Source organism: Lissotriton helveticus, chromosome 10 (assembly GCF_964261635.1).
Source record: "Lissotriton helveticus chromosome 10, aLisHel1.1, whole genome shotgun sequence".
In the NCBI taxonomy this organism is placed as follows: Eukaryota; Metazoa; Chordata; class Amphibia; order Caudata; family Salamandridae; genus Lissotriton; species Lissotriton helveticus.
The window spans coordinates 440,087,137-440,108,364 of record NC_136071.1 but is presented as its reverse complement, the minus strand read 5'-3'; the positions used below and the strand labels follow the sequence as shown (position 1 = coordinate 440,108,364).

The window sequence follows — 21,228 nt, the reverse complement described above, 5'->3', positions numbered from 1 at the left end:
CTATATGCAAATCAGCCTTGACTCTCCTCGCTATGGGAACAGCCCAGCATGAACTGCTAGACCATGTCCTCCCTGGACCGAAAAACAAGCATCTTTTTGTGTTGCTGTAGACGGAAATATTCCAGAGTTGCCCTGACTGCAGCCAGCTCTCTCCAGCTGGACGAACACTGAGACTGTTGACATTTCCATCTCCTCTGGGCTATAGAGGTTCCAGAATTGCACTCCACCCCTTCTTGCTGGCATCTGTAGATATTACCACTGGATTGGACTGTTTCAACTGGAGTCCCTTGTGAAGAGGCACTGAAGATCCACTGTTATCTGTAGAGTGATTGGAATTAGAGCCTAGTAGTCTTGTGAGAGTTGATGTCAATGTGACAAGACGTGATGTACCAATGGAATAAAGTGAAGATGGCTCCAGGTAACAATGGCCAGAGCTGATGCCATTTCGCTCTGACTCTGTAAACACAGTCTTGCTGAGGTCCGACATTGATGCAACATTTCCCTCATATGAGATATAATGAGAGTATCCTGTCTGGATAAGAAAATTCTTCTCCTATGTCCATACAAAGCAGGGTTCCGGTGAAATGAAGTATCTGAGTTGGTATGAGCTGACACTTCTCGAAAATGAGGAGGAAAGCATAATCCTGAAGAAGGTTCCACAGCTCATTGACATCACTCTGCCTCTGGGAAAGAAGAAGAACAAATAAACCAGTCATCAAGATAAGGATATGCATGGATGTCTTAAGTATGCAAAATATCCACCAGCAGAGCCAAGAGCTTTGTAAAATCTCTTGGGGCTGAGGTTAATCCAAATGGAAGGACCTGGAATTGGTAATGAGGCTGTTCCATCGCAAACCGCAGAAACTTTGGTGTGCCCGAAAAATAGGAAAAAAAGGTATGCATCGTGCATATCCAGTGACACCAGGTAATCTCCTTGTTTTAGCAAAGGAAAACTGTTTTGCAGTGTGGTCATTGTGAAGGTGCATTGTGTGAGGAAATTGTTGAGACCCTTGAGGTCTAACACCAGTCAGTATTTGCCAGAGAATTCTGAACCCAAAAAATTATTGAGTAATAACCCTGGCTCTGTTCGAGGGGTGACACAGGACAGATGGCATTTTTCCAACACCAGCTGTTGGATTCCCTACCTGAGGGCATGCTGTTCCCTCGTATCATTTGGGAATGGAGTTGGCTAAAAATATACAAAAGGCAGATCTGTATACTCCAGGCGAGATCCGTCTGTCACCAGACTGACTGACTACCAATCCGAAATTTTCTTTCCCAGATATCCTTGAAAAAAAGGAAGACGGTCCTATTGATTGGCATGCGTTTGAGGAAGTTGCAGAGTTTGCACTGACAACTGTATACTGGGACCTGGATTTGTCCGGATTTGGGGTCTCCTGGCCACGACCACTTCCTCGAAAGGGATGTAAGGCAGTACCCATTGGGAAAGATCTTTTGTAACCAAAGCCTCTGTCCTTGGAGAATGCTTTAACTGATGCTACCATTTTTTTTATTTTCAGCAGTCTTTTTAATCATGTGCTTCAATTGCTGACCAATATGTTTACGGCCATCAAACAGTAACTTCATTGAAACTGACTTCTGCAAGGAATCAGCTTTTCAGGCTCTCATCCACAGTTGGCGACGAGCTGAACCCGCTGCCTCTGAGGCAACAGTCGAAGCACACAGATTAGCAAATGAAATTTCGATAGAAAATGAACCTGCTGCTCCATGAGGCTCACAAGAGATGTACAATCTGCCTCGTCAGACACACGTTCAGCCAAGTGATGAAAGTCCTTGAGGAGGGACTGTACCATGTAGGTTGTGTATGTATTCACCCTCAGTGCTAAGTTAGAGGATGCGTAAGACCTTTTCACTGCACTCTCCACCTTCTTGTTGACAGGTTCTGGTGGGGATGCATCCTCTGAAATGAAGTCACCCTGTGAGAAAAAAACCTGCCATGAGGTTATCTACTTTCACCAGTGCCGGAAATTGCTCCGAGAATTTATCTATAGGGTATCACCTGGCGAGGAAACAAGGAAATGACGATTTATCCTCACCCTTCCATTCATGCTCCAGCACACGTTTAATAGCAGCATGCATGGGAAGTGACTCTGGTTCAGGCCTTATATACTCTTCCTTTCCTATAGGTTCAGAGGCAGGCAGTCCAATATCGCCCCTCAAATATTGCAATAAATCAAAGAGCTCTACATCCTGTATAAAATGGCCCATATTTTGGTCTTTCTCTGTATCTACATCAGATTCCTCAGTATCTGAGGTACTTTAAGGGTGGAGGACCCTCTCTGGCCCTAAAAGCAGTCTCTACAGCAATCTCGGTCAAGTGTTGTATTGAGGCCATCGGTAGGGTGTCTAAAGAGGGCCCTGAAGTCTCCACTACTGCTTCCTCTATGTCCCCACGGGAAGCAACAGAAGCTGGATTGCACGAAGAACTTCACTACTACTCAGGCGCCACCGGAAGCATTAAAACCGACAAACACTTACTGTGTCGATCGGTTTCTAAGCAACCAATACTCTCATGAGAGCACCAGAGGACACGTCACATTGGAACGGGTTGACTGAATACTGACAGGTGCGCTGAACGCGTATCAATAAATGAAAGTTTCCCTCCACAATTCCTCACAGAAAGCAAGGGGAAAACCAATGAGATGCCACCCATCAAAGCCCCGGCATACAGGGCTGCTAAAGCAAGTCCCAGCCGGGAGCACCATGACACATCTGTCTCACCTGCTAGAGCAGGGCGTAACAGATGAAAAACACAAAAGAGCCGCTGGTGCAAGCCATTAACAAGCAGCAAGTGACGGAGCAGGGGAGAGACAAACTTTTTGTGTACCCCTTGTGAAATCAATTTCGTATAACAATAACTGAATTATTGGGGGTGATGCATGGAAAATTAATCAACAAAACGCAGTTAAACATTATAAATTACATGTGGGAAACTAAGGGCCATTTGCAAAAATAATATACTAACAATTGTGAACGAGTCATATTAATATAGTGCTATAATAAGCAAATAAGCATGTATGTTTATGCTTCATTAGAGTGTAAGTGCATGTTGTGGCAACAGAAAAATCCATTTGGTAAGTAAAATAATGCTATTTGTGTTGCTTGATGCTAGGTAACCACTAACGGGTAATATAAGAATGGTGGGAGGTAAACAGAAGGGCTATAATTCTAAATCTAATTTCTGTTGTGTTTGTTGTCGCATTAGTTTTCATTGAGGCCTACGCAGCCTGTTTGTTGAAAAATGGCTGGTGATTGAAACGTTGACATCAGTTTGAGAGAAAAAGCCTCCACGCACGTGCGTCAGTGAAAAGCCGAGTAAATGGAATAGCCTGAGCACAGAATGAATGATGTCAAGGTCAGCTTGGCCTAGGGCACGGAAGTATGCCATAAGATGCTTGCATCTAAAACCGTGAGAAAGGATCAGTAAGGAAGAAGAATAACAATTTATGTAACAAAACGAGAATGACAAGCATAAATCGGAGATGAATGCTATGGGAACATTTAGTGGATGACTTCGCAAAAACACAGACTAGTTTGGGCAAGGATGAATGAGGTGATCATTACCACCTCTATAATGGACCAATCAGAATGAACTGTGGACCCTAAAAGTTTACATTTTAAGTTAGATAGTTAGAGAAAAGGGAATAACAGAACGTCTTCGAAAGGGTAAAAAAAACTTGCTCCACGGATTTTATTTTTCACCACGACATGCTGTCGGTTTGAATTATTATATGGTGCTAGAGACTTTGAAAATGTTTGGACTTTAGCTTTTTATGGAGCAAAGAAGAATGATTGAATCCAGAACTTTATTTTGGAAGGGAGGCATTGAGAAGAGATAGAGAGGTAGACTGGGAACCTGTGCGACTCTGTTATTTTTTCTTAGCACCGATTGGTAATGTATTTTCTGAAACTTTCAATTTCTTTAATATACATTAAAAAATGGTTTTAATTTTGCTTGTCTAAATAAATCTTAAAAATCTTTTTCTAAATTAAGTAGATAAAATTAATATACAATTTAAACTCGAGTCTGGTTATTTTCTTTATTTTAAGAAATGTCATGACAGTATAAATTGCTGAGGTTACAGGATTACTATGACTAAACTGGTCTTAGTCTCATCAACTGATTTCTACTAGATAATCCATAGACCAAATAGTGGAGTACCTTAATGTTAAGTTTTCCAGGTAACTTTTTAGCATAAGGAGAGTACTATAAAAAAATGTGTATAAATGTATGAAGCATAAATCATAGGTACCCCGCTAACCAACGGCTCGCCTTCTTTGTCACCGATTCAGGGGTACGGTATGTGTGTGTGTGTGACTCGCGGTGTTATGTGCCCCACCGATGAGTAAGAAATAATTGCACCTGAGTCAAATGAAATGAGTATTGAGGGTTGTTGGAGAGCCGCGCTGGATCGTATAGCATAAAAACCTGCATCACCTAGGGGCACAGGATGCAAACTGACAGGAATAATGCCATTGCTCCTCCATTATCTACCGGCTGCAGGGTAGTGACGGCTATGTTTGGAGGATTTTCGGACCAGTTCTCTGGTTCTGCAGGATGGACATGGGAACTTGCAGCTGAGTTCTGGATCGGGATAGATGGACGACGAGGTAATGCTGCTGTTTGGCTTGAGACTGAGAAATGCTGTGGGTGGTTATGAAGGTAGGCATGGTCTGGCAGTTCATATTTGCTGCACTTCACCTTTTCCTTTTGCTGCAGCTGGTACATCTAGGGATGAAGGCAGTTCGTGCTACGACTGGGAGCTGTTATACTACAAGCTCCTACATTGCATAGGTACTCTGGGTGAATGCATGGCATGCTCTTGTACAGGATTTGTGCTGCAGCTGAAGGCAGTGCATGTTCCTGTGGTGTCTACATCCGCTACCTAGGATGTAGGCAGGGCATGCTCTGTAGTACATTTAAATCTTCATTTGATGGTGTTAAATACTGCCACAGCACTTATGGACAGTACCTTAAATGTTTTGTAAACTGCCCTTGATTAACTCAAGTGGAAAACCAGTCCCTTATTTGAACTATTCACGTGCAAAGTTTCACCCTTCTCTCCAAAGTACCCTGTAGTATGCTGCCTAAAGAAAGTCAGACACAACTTCCTCATCCATGTTTGCATCGAAACTCCTGTTAGCTACCATTAAAGCATCAGGGTTCAAGGTAAAGCAACATTTTCATGATTGAAGATACATTTTCAACTATCCCCCTTGCAGCCATGGCCCTTCCTAATGGGCAAAGAGGCCACACCTCTCACCTTATGACCAAAAAGAAGTGTTTGTCAGCCTGACAGACACTTTATTTTCAGGTCAGGCAGCTAGGAGTTAGACATGTGCTAAATGCGCAGGCTCCAGGCTGCCTGAGCTGAACTTTGCCAGGCTGAAACTGTCACATCACAGCTTCTGTGGGCGTGGCACATTCAGCTTGGCATAGCACCTCGAGGCCCTTCCCCTCATCACTGGCTGGATGGTCACTGATTGTCTTGGACCTGGGTACCTCAGTTCTAAGCCCTGAAGAGCCCAAGGCTGAGTGTCAATCACTGGCACCTCCTCACAGAGTGGGGTAGAGTCAGCAACTCTCACTGACCCCATCCCACTCTGTGACAAGTAGGTACTGCTGCTTTCCCTCATTGGCTGACCATAGGCACTCCTGAGACCTCTTCGGCAGTGCTGCGCAGGTAAGTGTGTTTTTTAAAAATGTTTAGTGCGTGTGTATGTGCATGAATATATGGGAGTATGTGCTGTGAATGGATATGTATGTGTGTGCATTCATGCGTGTGTGAATGCCAGGGGTGGCCGGCACTGCTCGGGGGTGGGAGGCGGGCACACAGGCTGTTTTTTTTAAATAGAAATGGGCCTTGCCGCCAGGTCCCACATCTTCTCTCCTGCTCGCCTGTGTCTGAATCCAGGTCGGAAGCAGGCAGCCAGGCTCCCACCCCTAAGTTGTCACTTCTGATGCATGCCAATACGGTGTCATGGCACGACTTCTAAAGCGGCTGATGCTTATGTTAACTTCATTGTAAAATCCAGTACCCTAGCTGTCATATTGGTGGAACAAATCATTGCTGCCGCAAGCACAGACAGAGATTTGCTGATACCCAAAGACATTATTTCACATCAGTTGTGGCAAAAACATACTTGACCTCTTCATGATGACCTTGAATACCTGACATTCAAAAATGTGCAGGAAGAACTTTCAGTTACCTCAGAAGACATCATTTTATTAGGGTCAAGAATTGTCCTTCCCGAAAGTCTGAGACAACAAGTTATTGAACTAGCTAATGAGGGACATCTTGGAGTTGTTGCGATTAAACGAGCTCTACAGGACTGAGTGTGGTTCCCTCATCTTGATGAAAGAGTTGAAAAGGAGTTAAAGGCATGTCATTTGTGCAACTGTTTGTCACCCAAAACAAACCTGCATCCATTAAACATGTATGATCTTCCACAGAATGCGTGGGAGAAGATTACAAATGTTTTCTTTGGACCCCTTGACAACGGACATCATCTACTAGTAATTGTTGATGAATATTCCTGTTTTCTCCTTGTGGAAGATCTGTCTTCCACTATGTATGACAGAATCATTGAGGGATTAGAAAGTTTCTTTCAACATGGGGTGTTAATTTGATTTTGAAATCAGATAATGTTCAATGACTGTACCAGTGACTTTGTCACCAGTGCCAGTCATGGCCACTTCTACTGTACAATCTCATATGACCTGATCTGGGCAATTGATTCGAGCACCAAAACAAATTATTCAAGATCAGTGATGTACATGTGTATTGATGTACTCTTTATTTAACAAAAGGGGAGATGTAGTGTTTTGTGACTTAGAGATGACGGCACCCTTTTAGTTCCTGATAGACTCCTTAGAACAGCGATGTGAGTGTGGTAGAATTTTTAGTTGCCGGTTACATGCTGAGGAATAAATATGTGTAATACCAGGCTCCATGTGTGACGTGATCATTTGCAAGTACCCGATCTGGGGAGGACACTATAGCGCACAATCTCTTTCACACTCATATTCACACCCAGTACATACACATGCACACACCCATTCACAGCACCATGCTCACACAAATACACAAACATTCATACATACATGTACTCACGCAAGAACCCAACATTATAAAAAAATGACTGGGCCCCAGAGGTGATCTCAGGTGGCGAAAGGAAGCCTTAGTGGTTCTGGAAAGACTGAATCTGCTGCCTCCTCTCTGGGTCAGGTAATGAGAGAAGGCAGCAGTCTCTTACTCATCACAGAGTGGGATGGGATTAGTAAAATTTCTGATCCCACCCTACTCTGTGACGAGCATCAGTGATGGACATTCGCCCCTGGGCCCTTGAGGAATTAAAAATTAAGCACCAAGGTCCAAATGTTATCAGTGGCACTCCCGCTCGTCGTTGGGGGAGGCTCACAGAAGACTTTGCAGAGCTTTAGGGGTCATGCCCACCATGCTCTGAAATCTTCATCTCAGCAAATTTCTGTTCAGGCAGACAGGTGCCTGCACATTTTGCCCACGTACAGCCTCTGGTTACCATTGCTGAGCCTGAAAGACAATCTTAGTGCTCAGAAAAAGGTGGACGGGTCGGGCCCTCCATGTCTTAATGACAGGCCGTGGGTGGAAACCTATATAACCTATACACACACATGCTGTACGGCTGAACCTCCCTGCTGCAATCAGCAGTACACCTTTTCTCCCCCAAGAGAACACTTACGAGCAGTACATATCCTCTTCTCCCCCAGGAAGCACTTATTAGCAGTTCACTCCACTCCCTAGAGAACACCTATGGGCAGGACATTCCTTCTCCCCCACAGAGAACCTACCAGCAGTACACACGTTCTCGCCCCAAAGAGCGTCTCTTCTTCAGAAGACATCTATTAGTATTCCACTCCTCTCCCCCAAAGATGCACTTAGAGCAATACACCCTTATACCTCCCCCGACAAGCACCTGCTAGAAGAACATTCTCCTGAAGTGTACCTACCAGGAGTACACTCCTTTTGCCCCACAAAGCACCTACCAGCAGCACACTCCTCACCTAGAGAGCACCTACTAGCAGTACACTACTTCTCCAACAGAGAGCATCTGTCAGCAGAACCCTCCTTCTCCCCCAAGAGTACCTACCAGCAGCACAATCTTGCCGCTCTCTAGCACAACTTCTAGAGGGTAGTATTGAGTGATCTTTGGAACAGCACGCACAGACTGCATCTGGAGAAAAGATGAGAGAAGAGTGAGATTAGCAACATAATAATCAAAGAATCAAGAACTCAAGGTGCAAGAATCCAATTGATTGTGATTGAGGGGCTGGTTTAGAGGAAAGATGATGTTTTGAGAGAAAAAATGAGGCTCCCCACCAAGTGTGGAAAGTGGTTTCAACAAATGTTTGAACCAAGCAAAATCTCTACTTTTCTCCATGATGTGTACTCAAGCTCTTTAGCACAGTAGGGTAAATTAGAAATGGGGTGACAGAGATCAGGGTCAGCTAGGTCCAGTATAGGTTTTGTCATCAGAAGGGTTAATAAAACATACCTTAGCTCACTTGGTGTTATCTCAGCCTGGGTAAATATCAATAATTTTTTGAAGGTAATAGTCAATGACTGCAGCAATACCTTTCAATACTTTAGAGTGGAATGCAGTCATAGAAAATACCAGAAAAACAACAGCAAGGCACATATTATTAAGGAAGTACAATATGTGTAGATGGTAAGTAGGTGAAATGTGCTAATCTGTAAGGGAGTCCGGATGAAATTTACAACAAGTACATCTATAACAAGACTTAGACCATGTGTAGAATTACCTTTGTCCATAGAGAACACATATTCAGTTCTATCATATGCTTAAACGCACACTCCTCACAGTAACTAGATTGACGTTGTTAGAGCTGACATCTGTCTTCACCCCTCCTATTTGACTATCTTGTTTTTGTTGGCTTTAGAACACTGTGCAATTTGCCACTGCTAACAAGTGCTAAAGTGTTTGTGCTCTCTCCTTTAAATATGGTAAGATTGGCTTACACCCAATTGGCACATTTAATTTACAGATATGTCCGTAGTAAAATTGTACTACATGTAACAGGATTTGTAATTTAAATGCTATTAGTGGGCGAACAAAACAAACACAAGGAGATGATGGACTGAGCGCTGAAACTTTTCAGACACTCACCCTCAGTCACAGATCTGGGTTGAATCCATCATCGTTCTTTAGCTCACTTCGCCACCTCAGTTCAGACCCAGCTAAATGCAAGTCAGTCATGACCATGTGCCTCATGGGAACAGTCCAGCCTGAACTGCCAAGCCAGGTCTTCCCTCAACCGGAAACAAGCATCCTGGGACCAGTTTCGGGTTAACACCCCTCATCAGCCAGGTTAGCTTCCTTGGACCCGGCACCTGTACTCTGCCTATTCTGAGTCCTAACCCCTCTCAAGGAGCGCCTTCCAAGTGCTGGACCCTTGGAAGTGGGGATAAATGTGGTCTGCTAACCCAGCTGTGGTCCCCATCAGACCCAACACAGCACGATGCAGTCTGACACAGTGCTAGCAACTCCTCATCAGAACCGACACAGCCCGGCACAAACGATGCGGCCCTCACCTCATCACCCACACAGCTCCTCATCGGAACCGACAGCGCACGATGCAAATCGATGCAGGACACCTCATCGATAAGGTACAATTGTTATCAGGCATAACCTGGTCCCTGTATCTGGCATGTGCCCCATGGCATCTGGCCTGAACTTGTGACTTTGTCTCGGTCTGGCTCGGCCAGATAACTACACTTTGAACTTTGTGCTCCCAGGCACTATTATTACCTAAATCTTCAAAATTTCTTATCTCTGGTTCTACCGATTGGATTTGTATTGCTTTGGCATCCAATACCTTATTAAATATTACTGTATTTTTCTAAATTGATGTGTAATCTTTCTTGAGTTGTGTTTTTGCTTTATTACTGCTGAGGTGCTGCATAAATGCTTTACACATAGCTGGTATGTTAAGCCTGACTACTTTGTGCCAAGGCACCAGAATGTTAAGCACAGGTAAACTTTGTGACTTTTTGTGTTTCACCCTTAAAGAAATTGTAGTTGTTGCTTGAGAAAGGCTCACACCCCCTAAGCCAATAACCCAATATCTCACTTTACTAATTGCATCAGGCTAATAATAGTTCACAATGGGTATTGGAGGCACTAAAAAGTGTATGCGCGTAATCTTTTATTTTTTTGTGTCCTAATGAGATAGGTATAACATGTTAACTGGTCTTAATGAAGGTCACTGTCAGAGAAAAAGTTGATTTCCTTCCATTTGCTGCATGGAGTACTGTTATAACTATTTGCGTTGGTGATCTCCAGAGAAATCTACTTGCCCTGCTTTCTTCAGACACAATCTTTGAAAAGGCTGAAGAGGATTTCAAGTGGAACAATATGATCTAAGGTTTAAATTGGTCAAAAAATACAAGCCCTTCTAAGTGAGAGAAAGATAGAATGAACCACATCTTTTGATGCAGATGTTTGATTTGAAAAAATAGCAGAGTCATTCTACTGTTACTTCCTTTCTTTCACGATCTATTAATAACAACTGATCAAGGTTTATATGGCCCATTCTATGGGCCAGAGTGTTGGAGGTAGGGAACATACAGCTACTGAAGAAAAGATGAGGTAAATGGTATGGTAACAGTCACTAACTCAGCAAGGCTCAGGTTTTCAATCTGTTATGCAAAATAAGAGAGTTTGAAGGTAAGAACGTTGAGGGTCGTTTCTCCAATCCAACTTTGGTCAATAGACCTTTTTTGTAGCCTGAGAGAAAAGAGGGGTTAATGACAATTTCAATCTTACCCTCAGGACCACACAATACATGTTTGAGTCAGTAGTTTGAAGTTAAAAGGTTTATTACAAACTCAAAGCCAGACTAATGTACATGAATCTCAAGAACATACTATGAAAGTACAAAACAATCAAATGAAGACCAAAGCTGTGTACAATATTGGTCCTCAAAAGCAAGGAGCATATAAAAATGTTGTGGCAGCAATGCAAAAGATAAGGAATAGGATTTGAGGACTAGATGAATAGGTTTGATCCTTCTCCCCATACATGGAAAAGATTCACAACCTCTACTGAACCGTACGTTAAACTAAGGATAGGGGAAACCCTATTGAATCATGGATGACACGGTCTTGGTCTGCTCCTATTGAATCATGGATGACACGGTCTTGGTCTGCTGTGGACACGGTCCACAGCAGATCAAGAGGGAAGCCAAAAGGACCTGGAGCCTAGAAAAATGGCCTAGGTACCAGCCAAAAACAGGAAGGGCACTGAGCATGGGAAAACCCACCCCTAAGACTCCCACTGATCGGGAGGAGCATGAACCGGAGGATGATGCCTCTGAGCCTACATGGGTGGATTTGATGCCCTTGGGGACATATCCGAGGTGGCCAGCAGGCAAGCTGAAGGGGTACCATCCTGGAAAGAATTCTGCAAAGCCCAGAGAGAGTGCCCTACTCTTAATAGCCTACTGCACCAGGCCAAGGCCCAGGCATCTGACGATCACCTGCTGCATTGGGAGAACAATCTCCTATATAGTGAAGCATAAGGTTCCTGAGCCTAGAGCAACCCATGCGTTGGTGGGCTCCCATTGCTACATGGCCTTCCTACTTTGTCTGGCTCATGACATACCCCTGGCAGGACACCTAAGGCAGGCCAAACCCATTGCAAGATTGGTCACCCACTTTTATTGGCCATGGATGAGAACAACCTCAAAGGTCCTATCCTATCTGCTAGGCCAGTGGGAAGTCAGGGGCAAAGCAGTACGCCCCCTGCTTCCTCTTCCGGTAATGAGAGCACCATTTGAGGCATTAGGAATAAATATTGTTGATCCCATGGGCCTGTGACTGCCCTCAGCAAAATGTTAATCCTGGTCTTGGTGGAGCATGCCACCCAGTACCTAGAGGTCATCCCTCTAAGGACACTGGCTCTCCCACTGTGGCTAGGACGTATTTGCAGAAACGGTTCTCATTCTACATTCCCAATCGTGCCCTACGATCGGCCAACCAATGCCAATTGGCCATTCCCAAATACAAATACGCCCGACTGGGCGGCCAATCAATTTCAGTTAAGGCAGCTTCTGCTTGGAATGCCCTTCCCCTATTCCTCAGAGCCTCTACGACCATTACTGTTTTTAAGAAAGAACTTAAGACTTATCTGTTTAACGCTCCACTCTAACAGACTTGCTCTTGATCTATCACTCTTGTTGTTAAATTACTCACCGCGCCAGGATACCCCGTGGTAATAGAGCGCGCTATAAAAGTTTTAATAATAATAATAATAATACTAATAATAATAATAGGTCACTGATGGAGATATTTACACGAGTTGGCTACCCCAAGGAGGTTTTGTCAGACAAGGGGTACGAACTTCATATCTCCTTACAAGGAGTCCATGTGGGATGAGTGTGGGGTAACATACAAGGTGTCCAGATCATACCACCCCAGACAAATGGGCTTGTTGAAAAGTTTATCAATACCTTAAAGGGCATGATCATGGGCTTACCAGATCTCACGGGGCTTAAGTGGAATGCCCTCTTGCCATGCCTTCTTTTGCTTAAAGGGAAGTACCTCAGAAGGGAGTGGAGTTCAGCCCCTTTGAACTTCTGTTTGGCTAACCTGTGAGTGGATCTCTCAGTCTTGAAAAAGAAGGGTGGAAGCAAGCTATCAAGAAACCCCATTACGTTGTAGTGAGCTACATGTTTCAGTCAGTTCTCATATGAAGCGCTTCTGGAAGGAAGCCACTGAGGACCTGGAAGCAAACCAGTAAGTGATGAAACACTGGATGATAGAGTACCAACCTGGACAAAAGGTGTGGGTTATGGAGCCTGTGGAGCCCGAGACTTTAAAGAAATTGTGGACCAGGCCCTATGAGGTCAAAGAGCGGAAGGGTGAGATAACTTACTTGGTGGACCTCAAAACATCCAGGAACCTGTAAATGTACAGGCTGTCTGACAAAGCTAGAATTTGGGTGATTGAGCACTCTGACAGACTTTGGTACAGTCCAGTGGTTCTGGTACCTAAGGCCGTCCCACCATGATCCACACCAGAACTCCGGTTCTGTGTGGACTACCAGGGGCTCATTGACAAATTCAGAGCTGGCAAGTTCCTGTGCACATTTGCATCAATGCAAGGCAAATTGCCTTAACTGAGGGGGCTAAGGAGAGGTCTCCATCCTTCACCCAAAGAGCTACTTCTAGTCTTGGGTAATGCCCTTTAGGTTGAAGAATGCTCCTTCCACCATCCAAAGGTTGGTCAATAAAGTTCTGGCAAGGCTGGAGTACTTCAGTACCACCTACTTGGACGACATTGCCATTTTCAGTTCTATCTTTGGGGACCACCTGTTCCACCTCCAGAAAGGGTTTATGTCCCTGTAACAGACATGCCTGACTATCACAGCTAACAAGTGCCAGCTAGGGTAGAGATCTGGGGTTAGTGGGACCACCGGGTTGGTAGGGGCAAGATGCAGCCCTTCCAGGTCAAAATCCAGACTTGGTAAACCCCAACACCCAGACTGAGGTTAGAGTCTTTTTAGGCCTCATCGGTTACTACAGGAGATTTGTCAAGTGATATTAGAAAATAAATAAAAAAATAAAAATACCACTCGTCTCTTCTGCCGGCCGCATCTCTCTTAAGCTTCTCTGGCAGTCCCGGAACCAGGAAGCACCCAGGCTCCCCGTAGCCATTCACAACGCTGCAATGTAGCATTGTGATTGGTCTGAGCACCGTGGATCGGAGCTCAGATGGGAAACTGGCTGCCTGAGTATGTTCCTCACCAGGCTGTGTAATGCAGCCTGTTGGGGAACATGCAAAGTGCACATGACTGTTTGGTTGGGCCAAGATGGCCGGCCAAGCAGTCATGTGCACTTGGAGTGTGCAAACCACTCCTCCCCCGCCCTGCCTACATTATTATAGTTTTATTTTTCCTGATCAAAGAGCAGTGGAGCGACGCTCCCCCGCCTTAGCGGAGGAGCCGCCCCTAGGATTGCCTTGCTGACAAAAGACTAACCTGCCCCTTTAAGGACTACATTGCTGTCTGAGAAGGAAGACTGAATCTGAATGCCTCATCCCAGTGACTCCAAAGGTCAGTTGACTGACCTCCTCTGTGAGCTACAGGTACACAACAAATGGGCAAGCTGACGCCAAGACTCTGTCACCCGTGACGACCACCAATGCAAAGCTCCGGTAAAAACTGCTCTTCGCACCAAGGACAGTCTGAAAACAATGGACAAATTAAGACCTGCACTTCGCACTTCAGCAAAGACATCCCTCAATGACTGCCAACATGGAGCTACAGCAACAACTGTCTGTGATACTCTGCCAGATCTTCACACGACAGAGACAACTGTCTGCGGTGCCAAGCCTGCTCTTAGTGCTACAGCGAAAACCATCCACAATGCTCATCCTGCTCCTCACGGCCTCCTCCAACATGAACAGAACTCTTTGCGCCAGACTTAGAAGGTAACTCTTCAGGGGGACTAACCTGGTCCCTGTATCCAACCCGCACTCCTTCGCAGTCAGCATGAACTTGTGACTTTTCCCAGTATAGCGTGGTCAGATGGCCACGAGTGGTGCCAAATGCTTTTAGAAACTATTTTCACTTTAAACTTTCAAATTGCACACCTCCAGTTCTACTGATTGGATGTTTGTCATTCAGGTATCATTTTATTTATTACGATGTACTCTATTTGTCTTATTTGGGTTTGGGATTTTTCTTATGTTGTGTTTTAACTTTATTACTGTTTTTGTGCTGCTTAAATACTTACACATTGCCTCTAAGTTAAGCTGGATTGATTTGTGTCAAGCTACAAGATGGTTAAGCACAGGTTAAGATAGGGACTTTTGGGGTTCTCCCTGACAAAAACATTAGTGGTTGCCTGAGTGGGGCTTCCATCTCCCTCAACCAATAGTACAATTCCTTACAACATGCCAATACTCATCCTTTAATTTCAGACCTATATTATCTGACATTTTATCCAGAAGTTCTACCAAGGAGCATCTCGTGCCCTACAATAAGGCTCTATGTAGTTGGGGAACAGTTTGTTACCCATCACAGATATAAGTAGTTCTATATAACAGTGTTCAGGTGGTTCTTGGTCTGCGCCGCCCCAGGTCTCCCTGAGCTCAAAGACAGTCTTGGCATGTGTAAGAAATTGATCAGAGGATACGTCTGTATCCTTTGCCTTGACATAAAACAAGTAGAGGTTGACTAAACAACGTTGCAAACTAATGGAAATGTATCTTATAAATACATGTTATAATGAGGTAATTGAGAAAATATGAACCCAAAGATATGCTAACAATGCAGAAATATTCATTGAAATGAAATGAAAGAGAAAATAAATATATTACAAAGAATTAATCTCTTCTCTAAGGGGCCGATTACGTTGGCGGGCAGACCGAGTCCGCCCCCCATGGTAGCGGTGCCTGGGACCACCCGCCTCTATGGCGCCAGTCCCGCACGTAGCATTACGATGCGACAGCCACCGTGGTGGTCGCATCTTGCATCTTTACCATTGTGGCAGGTGCTGCTGGCTGCAGTATCCGCCGCAATGTCAAAAATGTATGTAGTGCAGGGAAATACAGAGGGGTATCATGGGTACCCCCCAAGGGCACCATCACCTCACCCCAACACAAGGGGAGCCTGAAACAGGCCCCTGAAACCAATCCCTGCCAGCATCTAATTTGGTGGACGGTGCCTGCCACGCACCGCCACCATTTTACAGATGTAGACCCCACTGCCAGGCAATTGGAACGATCACCTGTGGCGGACCTTGGCAGGCGGTCTTTGTGCCCGCCACTGTCGCAGTCTGATTCTCCCTGCCATGCAAATTTGACTGGCAGGGAATCGTCGTCCGATGGTGGAGGGCCAGCCACTGCACGGCTGGCGGTGGCAGGCCTTCCGCCATCATAATCGGCCCCTAAGTGTAGATATTATGATTGCTGTATAGTGTGCATTTCCATATTCTAATGAGTTTTTAAGGCCCAATCCTCATCCAGGAGGCATGCAATGAAGTAGGATGTGCCCCCAAAAAAACGGTTGGATTTTCTACTGAATGCAGTACAAAGAATAAAGGTCAGCAGAGTGCAAAAGCTGGTGCCAAGCCTTCCTTTTGCCAATACATCTTAGAACAGATCATGCCAGTTTGGAATCTTGTTTGCCACCCCCTGCCCTTACCAGTCCTCCTTCTTAGATGTCCCCATAACAAGCACATCTTTTGAAGAAGCCAGCGGTATTGCAAACATTAGTGGAAAGCACAGACAGAACAAGAGTAAGCATGGAGAGTAGGTGGGTGCGCGACAAAAACAATTCATATTAATAGAGATCTGGTGTTGTGGTTAGGTTGTTGGCAATGGAATCATAGTGACTGGTTCAACTGTTTTATTAACTGTTGACAACTGATACTAATAATTGAAAAGGTAAATTATTTGTTTGCTTGATTAATGGATTATAAGGTACCATTGTTATTATTCTCTAGATTGCCCTTGATTCCAGGTGATTAGTGGGCAGCCCCTGTCATAGATTTATTAAGGCTCTGGAATCAAGCAACCAGGTTTGCAGTCCTGGATTGTTTACTTCAAATGTAACTCCCTACACCTAAGTTCAACAAATAACATAAATGTGAGATTTAGGAACAGATTAGCCACAGTATTACCTGCTGCATAAAACATTTAATTTTACTTATCTGGTCGTCACAGATCGTCACAGAAAATCTATAAAAGAGTCATAGATAAGTACCGAAAGTTGCATTCCTCCAAAGGTGTATGTACTTACAACCTTAATTGCAATACTCCCCCAAAGGATACCCTAGAAGTAAAAAAAAAGAAAAGAACATTAAGAAATGTCATTTTTACTTGATCTCAATTAAACTGGCAGGCACCCCGGGGCCTTTCTTCTGACTCTCAAGATTTACTGTCTTGTCTATGAGTCTCTTGATTCACTCCATATTGTCTCATATTGTCTCATGGCCTGTTTCTGAATTTCAAGATCTACAATCATATCTCCATGTCTGTCCTCTTTTAGCATTGGTTTTAACTATCTTTTTTGTCTGGACTAGCAGTAGGCACTAACTTATGTCAGGGTGTAGCCTCTTTTTCACTGCCAAATCTCAGAGTCTAACTTATGATTCCCTGTATTCACTATTCCATATATAAATAGTATACTTTGAGATACATAATGTATTATTTATTTCAAATGTTCTCTTTTTCTCAGGATTCAATATTGTACCTTAGTTTATGTCTTCTTCATGCCTCAGGATTCACACTCTTATTTAAGGATTTAGACTCTTTTTGACATATAATTCACTCTATAGTCTGTGGGTCTGTCTTTATTGAGTTTTAGGATTCACTGCCTTGCTTCATGCCCTATGGTCAGGCGGCTTCTTTGAGTATCTTATCCTTGGAGCTATCCTCTTCCAGTTATAGTCATAAATTGCTTGTCTCGTGAACTGTCCATTGATTCTCAGGATAAAAAACAATATCAAACTTCCTGCTCTATTTTAGTTTCAAGATTCAAATCTTATTTCAATATCTATTCCAGAATTAGAGTCCTTTTGCTTAAAGTTAGAAAGGACTGATTCACTGAGCATTTAAGCATGAGTGAGGGTCTTGCTTCAGGAGAGTCAACAGAAAGTCACGTCTATGTTGGAACAAAGAAACCTGCTCACAGAAAACGTTTTGTAAATCCATGTTAACAAAAGTGGTCACACTTATACAGTGCACACTATATAAGGAACTAAAAATACCTATAACAATGAATACAATAAACAACTTAACAATAAAGAAGTAATTTTTATTAGGAAAATCACAATATTGATGGGGGCAATTACATTGTAGAGGAGAAGGGTATTCTAGTGTGTGTGTGTGTGTCTGGTTGTGTGTGTGTTTGTGTGTGTGCCTGTGTGTGTGGGGGTGTGCGTGCAAGTGGGGGTGTGGGTGGGTGTCATATAGGTTTAGAAAGTAGTGGTATGTGTGAGGCTAAACAGAACGTGCCTATATGTGTGTCACTCCAGGACATGCCTGTTACAAACATGTTCTATGCGAATATGTTTATGTGTAGTATGGTCTGTGTGGGGTTTCCTTCCTCTATCTATCTCTCCTACAGTTATAGAACCTATATATGTGAGTGTCTAGGAGGACCAGAACAATTCCTGTTTTTAAAAAAAATCTTTTTATTATAAAACATGCTCCAGTTAGATCACACAGTGGTCGGCAGTAGTAATACATTGATACATAAAAGACATCATCATTTACATTGCACGTCATCATCTCGGCCCGCATGAAAAATTAAACCTCCTATATCCCTCCCACCCCTGACCATGAATGTGTGGGGCCCACACCGGCGGGATTTCTGTGAATGGATATCACTGCGTACTGAAGTGCCACCCCCCTCCCATACCCGGTCTAGTCCCCCCGTGCCACCCCTCCAACCCCTCCCCCCACGGGCAGGGAGCAGGACTTTGGGCCAATTCTCACTTTTAATCAGACTCAGAATCTGCCTGGGTGACTACTGATTCTCCTCTGTATTGCCTCCATGGCCCCCACACTTTCTCCCATTTCTTTGGGCATCCTCTGCTCTTATAAATAACTCTTTCCGCCCTTTGGCACCAATCAAGGTCCCTTTCCCACTCTTCCACCGTAGGCATCGCCTCACTCCCCCAGAGCCGTGCTATATTTCATTTTGCAACCATGCTGGCTAGTGCCAACCAAATCTTGTCACCTTTAGGCCATGTAATGTCACTCGTTACCCCCAGGCTATGCCATTGAGCCTTTAGCGGTACTTCTGCCCCCACTACCTCCGCCATGATATCAGACAGCCTGGACCAGTAAACCCTAATCTTGGTGCAATCCCACAATGTGTGGAAGAACGTGCCCTCTTCCCCGCACCCCCGAGGCAAAACTTAGACTCTGCATAGCCTATCCGGTGCTGTATTGTGCGTGGTGTGTAAGAGCGATGTAAATATATGAAGCTGGACCAGCCTGAACTGAGCCCGAATCGTCACCTCTCTTGGGCTTTGCAATGCATCTCTCCAGTCGTCGTCTTCCAGTAGCCCTACGTCTGTCTCCCACTTCTCCCTCAGAGGGCCCAGGGGGTCAGCCAGGTTGTTGATCAGTTTTTTGTAAGTGAGGGAGATTGCTTTATCTATCATTGGGTCCATCAACAGCCGGTCCTCAAGCGGGGCATATTCCGGTAGCTGGTCCCCCGACTGCAATTGCCCCAGGATGGCATGTCTCAGCTGCTGGTAATGCAGGAACTCTACAGTTCCCATCTGGAATTCCGTCTGTAGCGATGCAAATTACATCATGTTACCTCTCTTCCAGATGTCCCCTAGTCTATCTATGCCAATAAGGCTCCATGCGCGAAGGCCTTGCAGTTTGGCCACTGCCGGGAGAAAGTTCCCGGCCCAGAAGGGGGTCTGGTAAGTCAATTTCGCACCCCATCCCAGCAATTTCGACGCTTTCTTCCACACCTCCCTCACTGCATTCATCTGTGGCGGGAGAGTCCTACGGCATCTGCCCCTATGGTAGAGGGCAGCCAGGTAGGTCGCGTCTCCGAAGACCATGCGGTCCACCCTATACGCCGGTTCCTCCACAGGTGCGAACACCCAGCCATTAACATTGACTAGCTGGGACGCCCAGTAATACAGGCGGACGTTCGGGACCGCAAGCCCCCCTTATACACCCCTTTCTGTAACTTCTTGAGAGCTATCCTAGGACAGCCCCCGCTCCACAACAGAGAACGCTGTTCCGATTCGACTGCTCGAAAGAACTGGCCCGGTACCATGAACGGCGCGCTCTGCAGTGCATAGAGCAGACGAGGGAGGGCCATCATCTTGAATAAGACCGCGCGGCCCATTAGGGACAGCGGGAGGGTCTTCCAGTGTACGACATCGCCACGCAGACGTTCCAATTGAGCCGTCACATTCAGGCGCGTATATTCCTCCTCTGTCTCAGATATCCAGATCCCCAGATACCGAAACACCACCTTCCATACAAGTCCACCGCACTCATCCATCATGCACGGCGTAGGGCCTGCCAGTACATGACCCAGGGATTTACTCCAGTTGATCCGGTAGCCTGAGAAGGCACCAAACCTATGGAGGATCTCCAGCAGTCTCCGGATGGAAGCCTCAGGACGTTGGACATACAGCAGGACATCGTCGGCGTATAATGAAATACGTTCTTCCCAGCCGCCCCCCAGATCTATTGCCCACACCAATGGGTCCGCCCGCACCCAGGTGGCCAAAGGTTCCAGGGCCAAGGCGAAGAGGGTCGGGGAGAGCGGGCAGCCCTGCCTCGTGCCTCGCTCTAATTGAAACTCCCTGGACAAGGATCCATTCACTCTGACCCTCGCCAGGGGTTCGGTGTATAACAATCGTACCCACGCTCGGAATTTATCCCCAAACCCCATCTTAGCCAAGACCGCGTTGATATAGTGCCATTCTATACTATCGAAGGCCATATGAGCGTCAAGCGATAGCAAGGCCGCCGGGACGTTCGGTCGGGCCGATGTCATCTGTATTACCCCATAGAGGCGTCGCAAGTTAAGCCGGGTGTTCCTATGTGGCATAAAGCCCGACTGATCTGGGTGGATCAGGGATTGTACCACCGCTCCCAGCCTGGTGGCCAGGATCTTGCCCAGGACTTTCATCTCAAAATTAAGGAGTGATATGGGTCTGTTTGAGCTACATAGGTCTTGTGGCTTACCAGACTTGTGGATCACCACAATCGTAGCTGAGCGAAGGTCCTTTGCCAATCGTCCCACCTGTTGGGCTTCTGTATACATGCGCAGCATATGGGGCGCTATTTTACTAGCAACACATCGAAACGCATCCGCCGAGAACCCGTTGGGCCCCGGTGCTTTCCCGACTTGTAAATCGCTCATAGCATGTTCTATTTCCACTACTGTAATGTCAGAGTCAAGGATATCTCTGTCTGTCTTCTCCAAAGAGGGCATCTGCAAGGGGGCCAGAAAATTCTCACAGTCTCATTCCGTCCACTGAGTGTGTGACCTGTAGACCATTTCATAATAGCTAGGGAACTCTTCCGCTATGTCTGCACTCGTAGTCGGTAGCTGTCCCTCCTGTGTCCTAATCCCTGGCACCCAGTTTCACTCTCTGTCCCTCCTCTCCAGCCAGGCTATCATTTTGTTGGCCTTGTCCACTAGATCATACAC

General features: G+C 45.3%; 1 protein-coding gene across 2 annotated transcripts in view; it reads right to left on the bottom strand.

Moving 5' to 3' along the window:
- Nucleotides 1–21,228, bottom strand: part of LOC144785322 (uncharacterized) — a 327,092-nt gene that overhangs the window by 223,804 nt on the left and 82,060 nt on the right. For both annotated transcript variants that reach the window (XM_078664285.1, XM_078664286.1), the window contains exons 3-4: nt 16,828–16,860; nt 8,152–8,235 (exon numbers count right to left, since the gene is read on the bottom strand). In XM_078664285.1, the coding sequence (XP_078520411.1) occupies nt 8,152–8,235; nt 16,828–16,860 (117 nt within the window). The remainder of the gene's footprint in view (nt 1–8,151; nt 8,236–16,827; nt 16,861–21,228) is intronic.